This window comes from Merops nubicus, unplaced genomic scaffold, assembly GCF_000691845.1.
Source record: "Merops nubicus isolate BGI_N331 unplaced genomic scaffold, ASM69184v1 scaffold11150, whole genome shotgun sequence".
In the NCBI taxonomy this organism is placed as follows: Eukaryota; Metazoa; Chordata; class Aves; order Coraciiformes; family Meropidae; genus Merops; species Merops nubicus.
The window spans coordinates 1-17054 of record NW_008584835.1 but is presented as its reverse complement, the minus strand read 5'-3'; the positions used below and the strand labels follow the sequence as shown (position 1 = coordinate 17054).

At 44.2% G+C, this 17054-nt stretch overlaps 1 protein-coding gene across 1 annotated transcript in view; it reads right to left on the bottom strand.

Annotated features, from left to right (window-relative positions):
* Positions 1-16955, bottom strand: part of LOC103777971 (dedicator of cytokinesis protein 11-like) — a gene marked incomplete at its 5' end in the record, with an annotated part of 29432 nt that extends 12477 nt beyond the window's left edge. Inside the window, 9 exons of the mRNA XM_008945542.1 lie at positions 2785-2907; positions 3898-4004; positions 5904-5961; positions 6044-6259; positions 7993-8106; positions 8786-8968; positions 14018-14155; positions 15932-16047; positions 16708-16955. Coding sequence (XP_008943790.1) covers positions 2785-2907; positions 3898-4004; positions 5904-5961; positions 6044-6259; positions 7993-8106; positions 8786-8968; positions 14018-14155; positions 15932-16047; positions 16708-16955 — 1303 coding nt within the window. The remainder of the gene's footprint in view (positions 1-2784; positions 2908-3897; positions 4005-5903; positions 5962-6043; positions 6260-7992; positions 8107-8785; positions 8969-14017; positions 14156-15931; positions 16048-16707) is intronic.
* Positions 16956-17054: the final 99 nt, after the last annotated feature.

Below are 17054 nucleotides of genomic sequence, written 5' to 3'. Positions count from 1 at the left end.
GCCGTAAGCTGCACGTCTCTGGGGCTGTCAGAACATTTTCTCCTCACGCAACTTATTACTTCAACAGGATCCTGCAGTTGTTCAGGGGTGAATTTCCAGATCACCGGAGAAGAGAAGTTCTCCAAATACTGGCCCATGTCCTCCCACTTCCCGTGCCACTCAGCATTATCCACTCTCAGGGCAGGCCTCCAGACAGCTTCTCTGGGAGGGCCTGCTCTGATTCTAAGCATGGTATAGACAGTGCAGAAGAAACAGAGGAGAAACAACAACAGGAATATGCTGTCCTTTACATCAAGAAAAAACTTAACATTTTCAAACACTGTTGTAGCAGGTCCGAAGGGGAAGAAGGAGGTGAAAGGCTGGGAAAAACTATTCTCTCCTGTTCCCCCTACAGGCTGGGTGCAATTAATAATGAAGCCCCAGAGGTAGCAACCCAGACCAAGATGGGCAAACAAAACTGAATACATATTCCAAATTGATAGAATAGAGAGGAGAGAAATGTGTCTTCACAGTGGGGAGTGGTGGTGCTCCAAGGTGATAGACTGGTCACTTTACATACAAAAACAACCGAACAAGAAGAATCTGAGGACCTGAATGAAACTAAACAAACCCAGATACCTACCCCAAGAAGTCTGGATAGCCTAAACCTCTGACCTTAATGAACTTATACATAGTAACTTCTCCTCCCAAGGGAGGCATAAAATGAAGTTGAGACATACAATGTACGATGAGAAGGGGGGTACATGTTGAGGGGGATATATAGTAGGCAGACTGGGCAGTCTGTACACTCTAAGTACTTCAGCCAACGGGGAAAGGAGGAGGAAAATTTGTGGCCGGGAAATCAGGATAAAAAGGGGGCTGTGTCACCCAGCAAAACTGGGAGACTCCACCAGGATATGCCCGTAGACTCTCCCTTTATTCAAATAAAGTGTACTTTTTTACAGGACTCCTCTGTCTCCTATTGGAACATTAACCTCTGACAACGGCATTTTCCCACAAAATGAAACTCACTGCCCCTGATGTCATCATGGCATAAACACAGTATATCAACAAAGCAATTTTGATACCTTTCCTTTCTTAAAAAGAGCATCACGATAGGCAAATAGTTCCCATAGGTGGAAATATATACAGTGTTAGGTACAAAATCCATGTGAATACACTGAGCAACATGATGATCAAGGAGTTTCTGCACTCAGATACAATTTTATCCTAGGCATTTGTGTAATTCTGACTTTCCTCTCGTGCCTCACGTTGGGCGACAAAAGAGGTAAACCGTCAGGAGAAATGAATTTAGAGAGACCACAAGTCAAAGCTACAATTTACTAAAAGGATTACAATACATACAACAATACACGGTGAAAATACTGTCTTTAACACACAAGGACAAAGTACAACCCAGCACCCTGGGCAGGAACAGCACGGTGCTCGTTAGCTCCTGTGCTGAGCACCGCGTGGTTCCCCTGGGTGCAAAGCAGAAGGAAAGGGTTAAACCTGTCAGTCGGGATGATGGTCACAGTTCTGTTGAAGGAAAGATGGCAGTCTCCCTGAGAGTGGCAGCCACAGTCCTGCTGGAGTTCTGTTCCCCCTCTGGATCCAATGAGAGGCTCCCCAAGTCCCAAAACCCGAAGCTTATATATCCCCAGGTTCAGTGGGAATGCCCAGTACCTCCCCCCAAGAGCTGGGAGTTTCACAATGGGTCGTTTAACTCTGTGGATGGCAGGATATTTTTGGATTCTTGATGAGCTGGGCCATTGTCAGTGCAGCTGGGTCCCTGATGGTCCATTAGCAGAGAGGACTCCTCCCGCTGGGTGGGAAGGTGTTAACACCTCCCTGGATCTCTTTCCTTATCTGTTGTAGCCTGGGGTGTGAGGTGTGTCCTGGGCAGCTGCTACCAATGATTTGTTAACAGCCCATTAGCAATGACATAGAGGGTATAGCATACACAGTTTTTTGTTATATCCACAGAATGATAAACTGGTCCCAGCCCCTGTTACTGCAAGAAACTCATGCAGTTTTCTTTGAAAAACCTCAGTCTTAAGCACATGCTTAGCTTCAGTTCTGAAAGGTACTGTAGACTGCAATAATGTCACCAATCTTAGAGAGAATGCTGAGCCTGCTGTCCCAACACAGTCCCTGACTGAGCCTTTAAGGGTAGAGTAGCTTGTAGTTTTTATTTGCAGAAATTATTTTGTGATTAAAAACAGCTCTATGATGGAAAGAATAGATTAAGGCTTCCCCTGGCTTTAATTAAATAGCTGGATGCTGTCCTGATGTGGAAGGGGTCATGGGAGAGGGAGAGAAAGAGGAGTGCTGTTCACAGTCGAGCAATGCCTCACTGAAGCATGGGTCACGGCAGGTGTTGGGAAGGAGCAAAGCAGAAAGCTGGTAACAGCTGCCTTCCTTCCTCTCCACTTGCCACTAAACTACCTGCAGATCTAGTCCTTTCTCTAAACAGTTCTCACTCTGGTTTTAACCCTTAAAATGCTCAGGTCTCAAAAATAATCTGGCATACAGAATTAGCATACAGGATGACAACAACTTTATTTTAGGGGAAGAAAGGTGGGAATTACTCACTAAATATGACTCTTCCGTGTCTTTAGCTTTACTAAATATCCTCCAGACCATTGTTTTCACTAGTTTTTTTAATGCCCTGCAGTGAATCAGTGTGTGCTTTACTGACACCAATTCACTAACTCACAACTTCAAAAATAAAAAACACTCCTGTTATTTCATTAGGGATCCAGAAAATTACCTGATATATGCAAACTAGTTCAAAATACCTACTTCAAATTCACGCCGCTTTTCATAAATAGGAATGATCAGTTTGGAAACTTCAGAAATTGTTTCATAACGCTCTGCCTTCCACAGGCCATCTACACATTGCTCCAGCAGCTCCACCAGGACTTCCTATGAGAGCAACCATATGGGTGTTGTCAATAGTAGTCAAAGTTAAAAGAGAAAACCAGCTTAACTTCAGATATTTTATCAGGTCAACAGGCTCCAGTATAAGTATCCACAGCTATGTAAGTTTAAACCCTATGTGTTCCTGGGTTTTCCAAAGGTACACTAAATTTTAGGAAAAAAAAAAAAAAAAAGAAAAAAAGGACAAGTTATTTAAAAAAAAATCATTTGTTCTTAATAAATCATTATCATAATAGCCAGCAAGTATGTCTTGCTTATTTAGCTGCCTACCTAGAAGAATGGCAAAACTCTGGGATGGTATGGAGATGACAGCACTGGAAGTCAGAGGTACATGTCTAGGAAACATGTCCAAGAAATGTATACAACAGCAGTGGGATGTGATGCTAAGGATGCTCAAGCTTAGTCTTGATGAACGGGCAATTGGGCAGCTGGGCTACCCTACTCAGCCACATGGCTCACCCAACATGGTTTTACAGGGACGAAGCAGCATTAACTGTGAGACTTTGACTCACAAGAGGATCTACCCACTTCCCCAGTGTCCTGCTATGGTTTCTGGATTGTTCTGCTAATGCGGTGTCCTGCAGCACAGCCTTAACTCAAGGGGAACTTAAGGTGACCTCTCAGTCTGCAGAGGTTGGCTTGCATTCTGTCCCTCCTTGGAAATACCATACCATGCTGCCCTGTGCTGGCAGAGCGAGCATTTGCATAACATGGCAGTTGAAGACTGTGGTGTAGCTTTCTCAGTCTCAGTGCTCGAAATGCCTTTCAAAGGAATCAAAACTTACACCAGTTTTACCTATCTGAACTGTACACAGAGAATCCTTCAAAGCAGATTTCTCTTGGGAAATTGCTCTTAAACAGTCTTTACAGATGCCAATGCACAACTACCATTTTTTAAAGCTCATGAAAACAAAGTCTAAAACTAAATCCTAATTACCTATCGAATACTCTATAGTCTATACTACAAGACCTCACCTCACTGTAATGTACATCCATCATCCCACCATCTTCTTTCATTGCACCTTCTTCATCAATGTTGGGAGTGATTTTCCTGAAGGCAGTGCATCCACTGGGGAAGAGTTCTGTAGCAGACAAAAGCCAATAGATTAGTGAAATAACTTGTCTCAAATGCATCATTCTTCAACGGACAGGGAAGTAGTCTAGCTGGTATTGAAGTCCTACAAGTGGCAGGGGACCTGATTCCCATTTTTGCTACTGATTTGCTGTACGAGACTGAACATACCAGCACCTCCCCAGTCATTTGCCATGGTCAGCATTTCACAGAATCATAGAAAGTCTGGGCTGGAAGGGACCTCCAAAAGTCATCTAGTCCAACCCCCCTGCCAAAAGCAGGGACATCTCTAATTAGATCAAGCTACTCAGAGCCTCATCCAGCCTGATCTTGAATGTCCCCAGGGATGGGGCCTCCACCACCTCTCTGGGCAACCTATTCCAATGGTCTATCACCCTCATATTGAAGAACTTTTTCCTAACGTCTAACCTGAATCTACCCTTTTCTAACTTAAATTACCCCTCATCCTGTCACTACAGACCATTGTGAATAGTCACTCCCCTGCTTTCATATAGGCCCCTCTCAGGTACTGGAAGGTCACCATAAGGTCAGCCCGGAGCCTTCTCTTCTCTAGGCTGAACAACCCCAACTCTCTCAGCCTGTCCTTACAGAGGAGCTGCTCCAGCCCTCGGAGCATTTTTGTGGCTCCTATTTCTAGTACGTAATGTACACCAAGCACACCAGATTTCCCAGTGTGCTATCTGTAAGTCACCTGTGACCAGCCTCGCTGGCTGCAACCAACTGAAAGTAAGGGGAGAAAGACAGGGATCTATCTTTGTACAGAGGATGCAAGAAAGCTATTGCTGGATGCTGGAGAGCTGGGTGGTAAGTGAACACAGTTTTACACTGTAGCAGAAAGCACAGTTATGTACCCCAAAACTTTGAGTAGTTCAGTCATTACCAAACCCTTTCCAGCCTACACATATCTAAAGAGTGCCAGTGAAAGAGATAACTCAAAGTAGTCACTTGAGACTCCTTTGCACTTGTTCCTCTTCTTTTTTAGAAGTTCTCCCTTACCACCAGTTGTGGTAAGGAGCCTCCAGGCTACAAATAAGGAATTGCCAACTTTCAATACTCTTCCCTCTGCAGCCATGTGAAATGTGTATACATATCAGAAAAATAAGTCCTGATTTTTCTCACTTAGCCAACATAAAGTACAGAGTTTGGAGGGACTCCAAGCCCCCTGAGCAAGGTACTTAAAACCCCTCCAGCCAAGGCAGTGCATGTAATCAACGTTTATCCTGCCTTAACTTTCTGAAATGTCCATTTCAACAATTACTCCGTTACATGGAAATGAGAAATGGGGTCAATATATCAACCGTGGAACAGGTATTTAAAAGAAATCCTGCAAAGCAGTGTTACTTGAGAACACACATCTGTCTTTCCTTCCTGTTTTGCATTTAACCACAAAACTTTTTTTTCTGATTGTTCTTTACATATTTGTATAGTTAGGCTATAGTCTCTTTTTTTTGACTGAATTTTGATTGCTTTGTTCTATAGTTTTCTCTACTGCCCATAGTGATACTTCTGATGAACCTACAGACAGCTAGTTTTTAACATGGGCTTCCCCTGTGAGCACATTTTGTAACGTATAATAAAACTGAATATTTAAACAGAGACATGATTTGTCAGTTCTCATTTCACTCAGCAACGTGCCAACATGACGATCTAGGCAGATTTGGCCAGCCTAGTAAATGCTTGTGTATGAACAGCTGAATTCCTTTCTTAAAAAAATACTAATCTTTTTCTAGCTTTGTCCACTGCATTAAGTGTTTTTTTCTTTTTTCCCTTTTTATCTTGTTTCTAGAATAATCATTTCCCAAATTGAGAGAAACTTGTCTTTAAAAAGATTCTGATCCCTGCAAAACCCACCACTGCATCATCTTCCTCCCAAGCAGCACGCACTTACTTTTCCTGTGCAGGAACTCTGCAACGAGGGCTGCCACATGAACATAACACATGGCTGCCTGCAAAGTACAAAGGGAAAATTAAAATGTAATCTGTGCATCTGCTTCTTGTTGTGCAACATGTTTTAGTTACATGAATTACCTCTGAAAAGTCTCCGTTTTTCACATGTATCTTTGCCATGCTGTCTAGCCACGTCTTCCGGAGCTCTGGCGTACTTGCATAAGATTTGGCTAAACTGTACTGTAGATCTACCAACATTTCTGGATCTTTTTCATGTTCTTTCATTTGAGCTGTAGCCATAAGCACTGTACGGATTCTCTTTGTCAAATCTTTCACTTCGGAAGGAAAAGCAGTTGCCTGACACAAAACAAAACTAATTAAAAGCAAATACAGAAACAAAAGGTGTTCCAGGCTTCGCCGAAGAAAGCCCGTCGCTACCCTTTCAGCCAACACTGCCCTTACTGCCAATTTGGAATTGCCAAGAGCACAGGAGATAAGACTAACCAGCTCTTACTTACTGCACTCACACTGCATAGAGTGTACAGTATTCCGTATGCAATTAGAGTCATTTCAATCTGCGCATGCACAGGGCCAGTCTCTCCTGGCCATGAGCAGGGTACCAGGTTGGCTGTTCCCATGCCCCACTGAGGCGGGTCCTTTGGCAGCCTGAGGAGTTGGTGTGAGAACGAGGCAGAAGTTCTCTGTGCATACAAATGTCCCAGGATGGGACCATAAACCGTGCCTGAAGTATTTCTCATGGCATTCAACTTCTGGCTTTTTAGCCTCTGATGTGGTCACTCTTCAATTCCTAAAGCATCAAAACCATTTGTAGCATTCCCACCACAGAAATGTAATAAATACAGAAAGAAACACAGGCTCCAGTCTGCTCCCCTGTGAAGAATAGGGCCACCATCGATTTAGAGCTAGGCTTCTTTGGCCAAGTTTCTCCAAGGATAGAAACCCCACCTCCTTTCTGGACCCTGTCCTAAGGCTGCACCATGTTCTTGGGAAATAATTTTTCTTTAAGTAAAGTTGGAATTTTGCCTGCAGCAACTTGTGCCTATTGTCTATTGTCCTGTCACTCCACACCTCTGAGAAGAGCCTGACCTCTTTTTTTCCATAACCTCCCTTTCAGTAGTGGAAAGCAGTAGTGAGGTCCCCCCTCAGCATTCTCTCCTCCATGATGAGCCTGGCTCACATTCCTTCTTGTGGGGCTCCTGCTCCCTACCTGTCTCTGGGGCTCCACATAGCATCCTCTCTAGTGTATTGAAATCTCTCTTGTACTCTTACACTTATATAAATACATAAACTGGATATAATGATAGTCTTGTGGTATAAAATATAAGCAGCAAAGTATGGCTCAGTAAAACCCTTATAAACACCGGTGTACAGAAGAGAATGGAAGTTTTTGCCAGGTATATCCTAACTACAGCTTTGTTATAGCACAATTCAATGCCTAACCCATGTTCCCATTGCACCTTTAGGTCATAGGATAATCACAGAAGTGCAAAAACATTCCCTGTTTTCCTCTGTCCTACTGTGGCAGCTACACTGTGTGCAATGGAGCAGGCTGCAGTGATGGCACATTGTTCAGTGGGTCTGGTAGAAGCTGTTAACACTAGCACAAAGACAGACAATTGTTTTCCAAATAAATAGAACCATTAATCTCCATGAAAGACTTCTTTCTTAAAATTACTGACACTCAATTAATTAAAAGTAACCCCTGCTAATTATTATCTTCAGCCAACAAAAGTATCAGACCCTCCCTTGTCACTCCTCTCAAAGCTGGCAGTTCTTGCAAAGCTCTCAGGACACCCTTGCAAGCAGCACACTTTGCAAAGTGTAACTTGAATTGCAGAGCTCCCTTCTCTTGGCATGAGGCCTCATGGATGGAGCATGACCTGCCTGTGCAGCTGGCCCTATTGCTGTTGCTGTAATACTTGTTTACTGAGCAAACACAGCCCACTATGAGCTTATAAATCATAGTTCCAGTCATTAGCCTTAGCCTTAAGCATGATTTCCTTGAGTGTGCCTCTAGTCTTGCATCAGTAGCTGATAGTACATGACGTGATTTAACATCTCCAACTTACCTTCATAGGCCTGTCACTGTTTGCAAAATTGTTAATGATCAGCAAGGAGTCCTGAAATCTTGTCCCACCGCTGAGTGCCACATCTGCTATTAATTGGCTCACTGCGATTATTATCTGTTGGGACAGGGTAGGGGCTTTATTTAAACGTGCCCTAATAGAGGAGTTTTATTGTTACAATTACATAAAATGCTCAGAGGAAAACATCATGTTTTTCCCATAACATAAGCAATGGTTGTTGTTGTGGCTTTCCTGTCACATCTCCCAAGGACAAATATTCCCAAGAGGACTAAACTGCTTTGCTGGACAGCGAGTTCACAGAATTAAGAATATGACAATCATGATACAAATCCCTGTCTGTGCATTAGTGACCTTCTTTCATGATTTGTTACAACCCAGATGGTATTCATCTGCCTCACTAGCTATCTTAAATTTGCTTCAAAAAAGACAACACTGCAAAAGCAGCTCTAGGAAAATCCCTTCTCTTGCCTCAAAGGTAGCTCTTCTTGCTGTCCTTTCCACCCCATTCTGGACAGCCTCTGGGGCAGAGGTAAGTCTTGGGTCTGTGATTCCAAAAACTCAACAGCTTGGAGTACCTGATGGCAGTGCATTTTACCCAAAAGGTCCTGGGCCAATAATTTCAAACAGGGATTAGGTGAAGCCTGGAAATCAAGAGGATATTTATCCATATAACAATGGGAAGATCCTCTGCAGGTATGGGGTGATATAGTCATATTGATATATCTGTTCTTAAACCTGAGTTATCCTGCTCTCTAGCTTTTCCCCAGTCACTGACCTGAAGATGTGTTCTCAGAAATGTTCTCCTTTTGGTGAACTCAAAGTTGTTTCTCATCAGGAGATACAGAAGAGCTGAGGCTTCGTTCCTCGTGGAGGACACCTTGGAAGTGCAACACTTCAGGATCTCGTAGCAGAGGGCAGCACACATGTTCACTCTTCCCTTGAAAAATGCTGAGGGAAACTTCACAGAAGGCATGGAAATCTTAGAAAATATTCTACTAAACAACACTCACAGGGCTCCAATATGCATGGGGCAACACAAAGGGGTTCAGCCTGGACAGCTTTAATAAAACTTCTGCCAGAGTTCTAAGCCTGAAAATATTTGTGGGAAAGAATTCAGGGCCTATTTTTAACAACATTTCCTAGAGCAACATGAACTTTGCTGTCACGCTTTTTTGGGATGTGCTTGTGTATGTCCATCTATCCCCTTCCTCAACAACCTTTGGGTTCACTGGCAAATTGTCACCAAATTGGACAGACACAAGTTTCATGTTCTTACAAAAGCCAGCAACACTGGCAGCGGGGCAGAGAGGAGAAGTCCCATGAACATTCCCACCAAAGCTTGCCACCTGGGACATCAGAAGATTTGCCAGGGCCCACCCAGAAGTCTGACATCCCTAGGATACATGACCTGCAATGCTTGCACAGCTACTTCTACACTTCACTCTATAAAAAGCCTAAAATCATGCGTGCCCTCGGGAATGCAAACAGGAGACTTGATTGCCCCAGAAAGTCTAAAATATACAGTGACCTGCCCGGGTCCCAGAGATGGAGCTAGCCCCAGGGAGCAGCAGGATCAAGCCAAACCACAGCGTGAGCTACCTCAGTTAGCAATGGGGCTCAGAGATCTGCAGAAGGGTGAAGAAAAACAGAAGGGGAAGACCAGTACCCCGTACTGTTGTAGTGTGTCTATCCCCTTACCCAACACCTGCTTCCAGGCACGTCTGCAGGTTCAGGCTCAGCTGTGCCTGAAAAGCAGATGGCTGCAGCTATCCCTGCCCCGTGGGCAGCTGCCTCCATGCAGGACTCGCCGCAGCAGGGCCCACCAGCACGGCCGGCCGGCTGTGGTCATGAGCGGTGGCTGGCGAGGAGGAGACACTGCACTCAGCTTCCTTCCAGCCTGGCCACAGCAGGCTGGGTGCAGGGAAGCAGAAAAAGGAAGGGTTTTGTGCTGGCACGCAGCCACCTCTGCAGCCCCCACAGGGACTTGGCTGGAGAGGGGTGACGCCAGCACCTCCTGGAGGGAGCAGAGGCTGTTTGAGCATCACACAGCAGCACTCTGCTCCCTCTGCTGTGGCTGGCGACCAGCCCAGGCAGTTTCCTGGCACAAAGAGGCAACAGAGACAACCATGGGTTTTATCTCTTCAGAATAAATATGTGCTCAGTTCTTTCAAAACTCAGTGGTCCAAATGGTCCAATGGGGCATGGTCTATGAGCCACTTCTATCTGCTCCACTATCTTCCCCCCCATGTAGTACATACTGTCAGAGTATTCACTGATACCCTCCAAGTCAGAGCCCAGAGTTACTGTGCCCCTCTACTCCTTGCATTAAATATGATTCAGAAAAGCTTCTAGGTACTACTATGGCCACCATCACGGCATGCTGGTGAAAGGGCCTTAAAACAGGAATCTAAAGATCTATGTCTAGAAAGACTACACCATTGAGATTACACCAAGCTGCACAGGCTTCAAAGCAGAATGATGACACTGATCAAATACTGGGTGCTCACTGCCTCTGGCCAAAAATATTTTCATTTTAAAAAGTGGCAGAATGAAAAGAAGCAAATAAATATCATAATAACAGGGCCAAGAGGATCCTGCGTGCACTCTGGGAATGAGCTTTTACATAATTGCTGCCTGTTGTAATGCAATCCTCCCATGGTGAGACAGGGTCACACTCAGACCCGGGTTTAGTTCAGAGCTGGCCACAGCGATGCATGATTGTGCATGCACAAGGAGCAGTTAGGCACCCAAGAAGATACAGCTGGCACTTGCTCTCAGCAGGGACCACTGCTTGCATGCAGAGGCTTTTCTGACATTTTCAACCCAATGCTAGAGAGCAAAACTTTGCCTGGGAATCTGCATCAGAAGAAGCTCAAGATCCCTTCCTGTGTGCTCCTCTCCACACTGCACCAGCTCTGGAGGAAAACCTGTGTCCTGTTCATAGGGAACCTGCATCCCTGTGCAACTCCTTCTGAAGATTAAGCCCAAGCAGATGCAATTGCTCCTGGCACCAGGTTTGGGGCAGCAAATCCAAGGGTGTATTCCTTGTGGAGATCTGGCCATGCGCTGCCTGCGGCTCTCCAGCTGGCAGAAGAACACAAGGGTGGGATGAGCTGTGAAGCAGCACATGTGGTGGTGACTGCATGCACCAGAGGAGCACATTTCTGCTCCAGTCTTAATACAAAGGGCCAGAGCAGGAGTCAATGCAGCAAGTGGCTCCCAAAGAGGCCTTGGCACAAAAGGAATGTGAGGGCAGGGCAGCCACAGTGGCATGCAGGATGTGCCAAGTGCCCTTCACAACTGCATGGGAGGCTGTAATGATGCTGTATCCCAAGTGCACTAATGGGGAGGGAAAGCACAGCTTGACATGGTCATGGGGAATTGCTAACAGACAGGGACAATCTTCCCAAGTGGGCTATTGCAGGAAAGGAGCAAGGCCCTGCTGCCCTAGTCCTTCAGGGCCTGGGATTTGTGATGACCCTGACATGCCCTGCTAGTGTCAATCTGTCAAGGGACAAGTAGGCATGGAGTGGACAGACGTGGTATTTCCATCACTCTCACATCCACATCTCTGAACTGCTCTTTAATGCAGGGTAAATTATCTCAGCCCCCTCCTATGTGCATGTTTTCCTTCATAACTTTTAACTTCAAGACCATTCCCAAGCATGTCTGTATGTATTTAAGTGATGCTCTGAAAAGAAGGATTTAGTTGCTAAGAAAACCTGGAGTATAAACCAAGAGCAATCCAGCTCTTTTTTGCTTCTTCCCAGCTGGTAAAACAAGGACAGCTTTCTTCCCAAATTCCCAGCACACATGGATGCAAGTGGTATTCATTCTAAAACCAAAACCAAACATGCAATCAATTATAGAACTTGTTTGTTCTTTGCTTTCTTGCGAAATTTTTTTTTTTTTTAAGTCTTTTACTTATCAATAACCAGATTTAATGGAGAAAGCAAGCTATTTTTAAGACAGATTTGGGGATGCAAAATAAATCTCAGGAGTTTTTCCCCTTCCAGTAACCAGTTGCTGTGAACCTAGATAAAAGGGTGATTCTTTTTGTCGTAATGATTAGCTACAGAAGGCCATAAAAATGACCGATTGCCCATTCTAGCTGTGTCAAAGGTGTAACTCACTTTTGGTTTTCTTGAAGTTAACAATAATTTATAGCTAACAGTGATAAGTGAGCCAAAACAAAGCAGGGCAGTTTTTATATTTCAGAACAAACTTGTAGGAAAATATGCCCTCCTTGCAGTTGTCATGAAATGCAGTGACCCCCCCCTAAATATATTATTGTCACTTTGGGCCTTGGAAAAGCCCTTCAGAGGACTTAAAAGGAAGTTTGGGACCCTTGTGGTTATGGAGTTGGCAAAGAAAACACTTCCTTATAGATACCATCTGTTGGGCTCATATCTTGCTTTTACAGAAGCAACACTGTGTCCTGTCATAGGGGATATGTTAGAAATTAACTGAAACCAATCCTTAATATCTTTGAAGACTCATGATGCCAAATTCAGCATGGATTCAGGCTGGCATAAATCCAAGAGAATGACCCCACTGTGCATCCTTGCAGCAGCCTAGAGCACAGCCTGCATTGCTGTCATTGGCAATTTGGAGAGCAAGTGTGGAACCCCTGAAGGGCTCCAGGTTTTGAAGGCTGATGGTGAGATCAAATTGAGCAGGTGTGCAGGTTTGGCTTTGCATTTAAACAACCATTTGCCAGGGAGACCAGGAAGGTCTCTTATTTGCGATAGGCACAAACCAAATATTTCTGGCTAAACCAAACTTTTGACTAGTAAGGGAAGTGACATGCAGAGAGACTGTGTCTGAGTGGAGTGTGTGCAGATCTGAAGCAGGATGGAAGGCTAAGCAGATCATAGGCAAGCAGAAAACTCAGAAGAAAGGTAGATGAATAAACAAGTATTGGACCCTGTAGAAACACTGAGTGATTCCTGCCAGTGCCAGCTGCCAATTTAGCAGGATTTAGGAAGCAGGATGGAAAAACATCTCATAGGAGATTAGGCTGTCTGGAGCCAGATAGGTAGCTAGCAAGACTTTTGCATTTCCTGCCTCTCCTACGTTTGCTTAGGACAACCCAAAATTTGGCCCTAGACATACTCCTACTAGCTCTTGGCCTTGCTGTGAGGTTATAGTAGAATATACATTGCATAGACTTTTTCTACCTTTGAAAAACAGTTTAGCAGTCTCTTTCTTTAATTAAACTTTGTTTGTCAACCAGTGCAAGATCTCCTTTGGAAGTAACAATTTGCTGCATATCATTTATATACTGTGTTCTGCCTGGGTGCAATCTCATGCCACATGGATTTACCTCATTAATGAAGTGTTACATTCAAGTGATTTGAGAGGTTTTAATTAATTTTGTATTTATGATAACTGTGCAGATTGAAAGGAATGAAGTTTGCACATACATCTGGTCTCAAAAGTGTAGTTGTGAGAAGTGGCAGGTTTTGACAAGCATGAAGGGAAATGTTAACAATACCATCAGTCACTGCTCTTATGTGGTTAGCTATGGCTGTGACAGAGCTTGAGCTCAGGGCATTAAACAGCCTTGCTGCGTACCAGGGTTCAGAAAAGTGCAGAAAGAGGTTCAGCAAGCAGCACGCTCTTTCAAACACAGTGGAAGAGAAGCAGCTTGTCAGTACAAGTATTATTCAAGCAACAGCATTGTCAGCAATATTGACAGTTTGGGGCAAAGATTCAAGAAGCATCAGCTTTTGGTTGAACAGATACTAATCTTTAACAGCAGTTTTGTGACCAAGGCAAGTGAGGGAATTCTTCTCAATTTCTCCTTTCGTTTCCTGATGCCCAAAAATATGAGATAAATATTGAAATAGCTAACTTAACCTGGTCTGGTTTGTAAAACAGTTGTTTTCTAAAACACATCTCCAAACAGCACAAAATATCTGTTTAACAGGAGTTTAAGCACACTGGTCTCTTCTGCCTTACCTATATAAATTCTCCTGCACCTTTGAAGTCATGTATTGCATACCTTGCTAATGAAAGCTCTCAGAGAGGCAAACACGTGCTTAAGAGCTGCTTCTGACTGCCCATTTTTGAGAAAAGCCAGATGAATATCAAAAACCTTCTTCATAAGTGGATTGTGGCCATCATTGCTTAAAAGCTGGTTCTGAAAAGCAATGAGAGAATTTATTTTGCAGAGATGTTGTGCCTGAAGCTGTAAATGATAGAGATAATTTTGCATAATTAATTAAGTCAATTCTTAAGTCAGATAAGGAACAGGGCCTTCAGCAAAAATATAACCAATATATGTGACAACCAGTACAAACTTACACCAGTTGGTCAGAGGCTATTTTTATAGCAGAAAATAACATAAAAATATTTTATCGCTTTTGCTTCACTAATTCTAAAACCTAACTCAATAATCTGTACAACTTTCACTGCTGCCTGGAGTTACTTTAAATAAAACAGGCTGTTACCAATGTAACTATCACACAGGGTTTTTTTCTTTTCTATTTGCCTCAACAAGTGTTTCATTTGCAGCCCAAAAGAGAGGAAAAAAAAAAAAAAAAAGACTATTTGATCTTTTCACCAGACAGATTCATAGCTGTAGTAAGTCAGTACACTTCCCTTGTCTCCTCCAAAGTTTTAACAGTCTGCACCTTCTGGAGATTACAGTAAAATTGAACTACCAGGAGAGGATTAATACAGTTTGGTGTCAGAGCTATCTTGCCTGTGCAGCCTGGGGGGTCAGCCCTGCAGCTGTGGCACATGAAGCCTGGCACATCATGGCCAGCCAGCAAGGATGTGGAAGTCCCAATTCTTGGGCTAGCTCAGATTTGTCTTTTGACATCTTGTAGCAGGGTAAGTTTAGGCTCCATACTTTTTAACTGAACTCACTTACTCTGGCAGTAAGAACAGCATCAGCACTTTTGCTACAGTAGAGAGCACACTTTTGTGCAGTATCACTGTATGACCACAAAAGCAAAGCAGAAGCCCCTTAAAGCGGAAGGGAATCCAGTTTACCCTGCGGTTTGAAAATCACATAGTTTTGTGGTTCAGCCATATTCAACAACAGGCAACTGACAAAGTCAAGTAAGTTTTAACTCTTGCATCTAAATCCTTCTGCTGTTGCCAAAGGAGTATTTTAATGTATTGCATCAGGAAGGCTTCCTGCACCAGGAAGGATTTTTCCTTTATAACAGAGAGAGGAGGTGATAATGTTTCTCTTCATGTTGTTCAGTTCATCTAAAAAGGAAATCTTCATCGTGCTTACTCTGAAATTCAGAGTTGTTTTCTTAACATTATGCAAGACACTTTGCTATGAGCAGGATTCATCCAACCACACTTCAAAGAAGAGCTTTTCTGGAACAGTATTTCAGTATTTTGGTGCCAGCCTGGGGTTCTCTTCACCACAGAGGCTTTAATTCCTGTAGATGCCAATGACTGCTGGGAGTGTAAATCACTATACAGAGACAACTTCTACCAGTGGTACTATCCTTTCTGAACTGGTAAACACAGCTGGAATGTCTCAGCCCCAGAGACATTAATGTACAATGATTCAAAGAAATCTGGGCCTCACTTCTAGGCAATCTATGGTAGAAAACAGTGACTGTTCTAAGAACGCTAGACCTTCATTTCCTTTTCCTCTAGTCCCTCCTTTCAATATGACATATTTCCTCTTATTCTATTTTTGCAATGCCTACACTTACGGTATCCTGTCCACAAAATTTTCTCTGGTTTTGAAGTTTTAAAGAAATTGCAAGATTGCATAAGTGCATATTTACTCTGAGACCCTGTGGGACACCCAGCATTTTGGAAAATAAACAAGCTGCAAATGATTTGCTTTTGTAAAGCTTTCCATAATCTGCCAGTTAGAATGGATCACAAAAATCAGCACATATACAGCACATTTCTCTAAAATTCTTTTGATTTCAACACTGACCTTGAAACTCTGAGTGAAAAAAGAGATGGTGTCCAGGACTGTGAGGCACACTTCAGTGGCAATATTGCCCTCCAGTAATGCCTGGTGCACAATATCTGCTTCTGAGGTGCCTGCATCTGTGGATGGAAAGCAGTTCAGGAGGAAACAGTGTCCAGTGTTCAATACTCCAGCTCCCACACAACCTCAATGCTGGTATAGATATGGTTCCCCCCTTGCACTTTACTGGGTTTGAGAAATGAGGTAGGAATAGCAAGATGCTGAATTTGCCAACTCCTGAGAAGCTGCCTCAGCCTGACGCCAACCAAGAAAAAACAATGTCAATATTTCCCCATAATCTCCCTGTCTTTCAAGCCAGACAGAGAATGAGGTGTCCAGGTTGCATCCCCAGGCGAGAAATGGCAAGGTGCTTCAATGGAGCAAAACTCACCCATGTGGAGAGGCTTAGAGCAGATCCTTCCCCAGGTCTCTGTACATCTCTCCTGCCTGCCCTCCTCACCACCCAAACCAGGCATCGCCTGCACACACACTCAGCCAAGGAACTGAGACAAGACAGGTGAGAGGAAAAAGCCAGGCAATAAGTCCCAGGGATGACTTTTTAAGGGCTTGGCTTAAGAGTCACCACCACCAATCTAGAAATTTTGCAGGGAGTACCAGTGAACACTGTAATTCTTCAGAGTCTGAATATCCTGAAGCAACAAGCAGCAAGTGGAAAATGGCTACATGCAGTTTTCAGCAGACTAATACTCCAGGGTCCCGTCTCGCTGTGCCGTACATACTGTGGTTGAGCGTGAAGGAGGTCTCCAGGCTGCCCAGATGCTGGAGCCGCACCTGCATTCCCCCAGCTCTGCTGCGGAGCGCTGGCATCGTCTGGGACTTCCTGTCGGCTCCCGTGTGCTTGGATAACCAGGCATCACTCACCCTGCAAAGGGAAGCAAAGTTTGTGGGTTTGGACGAGCAGCAGCGGCCACACCACAGCAATACTACAGGAGGCACCAGGACGAAGGCCTGGCCTCCCTCCAGCACGCTAAGGGGGTTTATTCTGGCCGATGCCAGTGGGCCTGGCCAGGCTGCCCCGGTCTCCCGCACCAGACGGCCCCAGAGCTCACGCAGGAGCAGCGCTGCT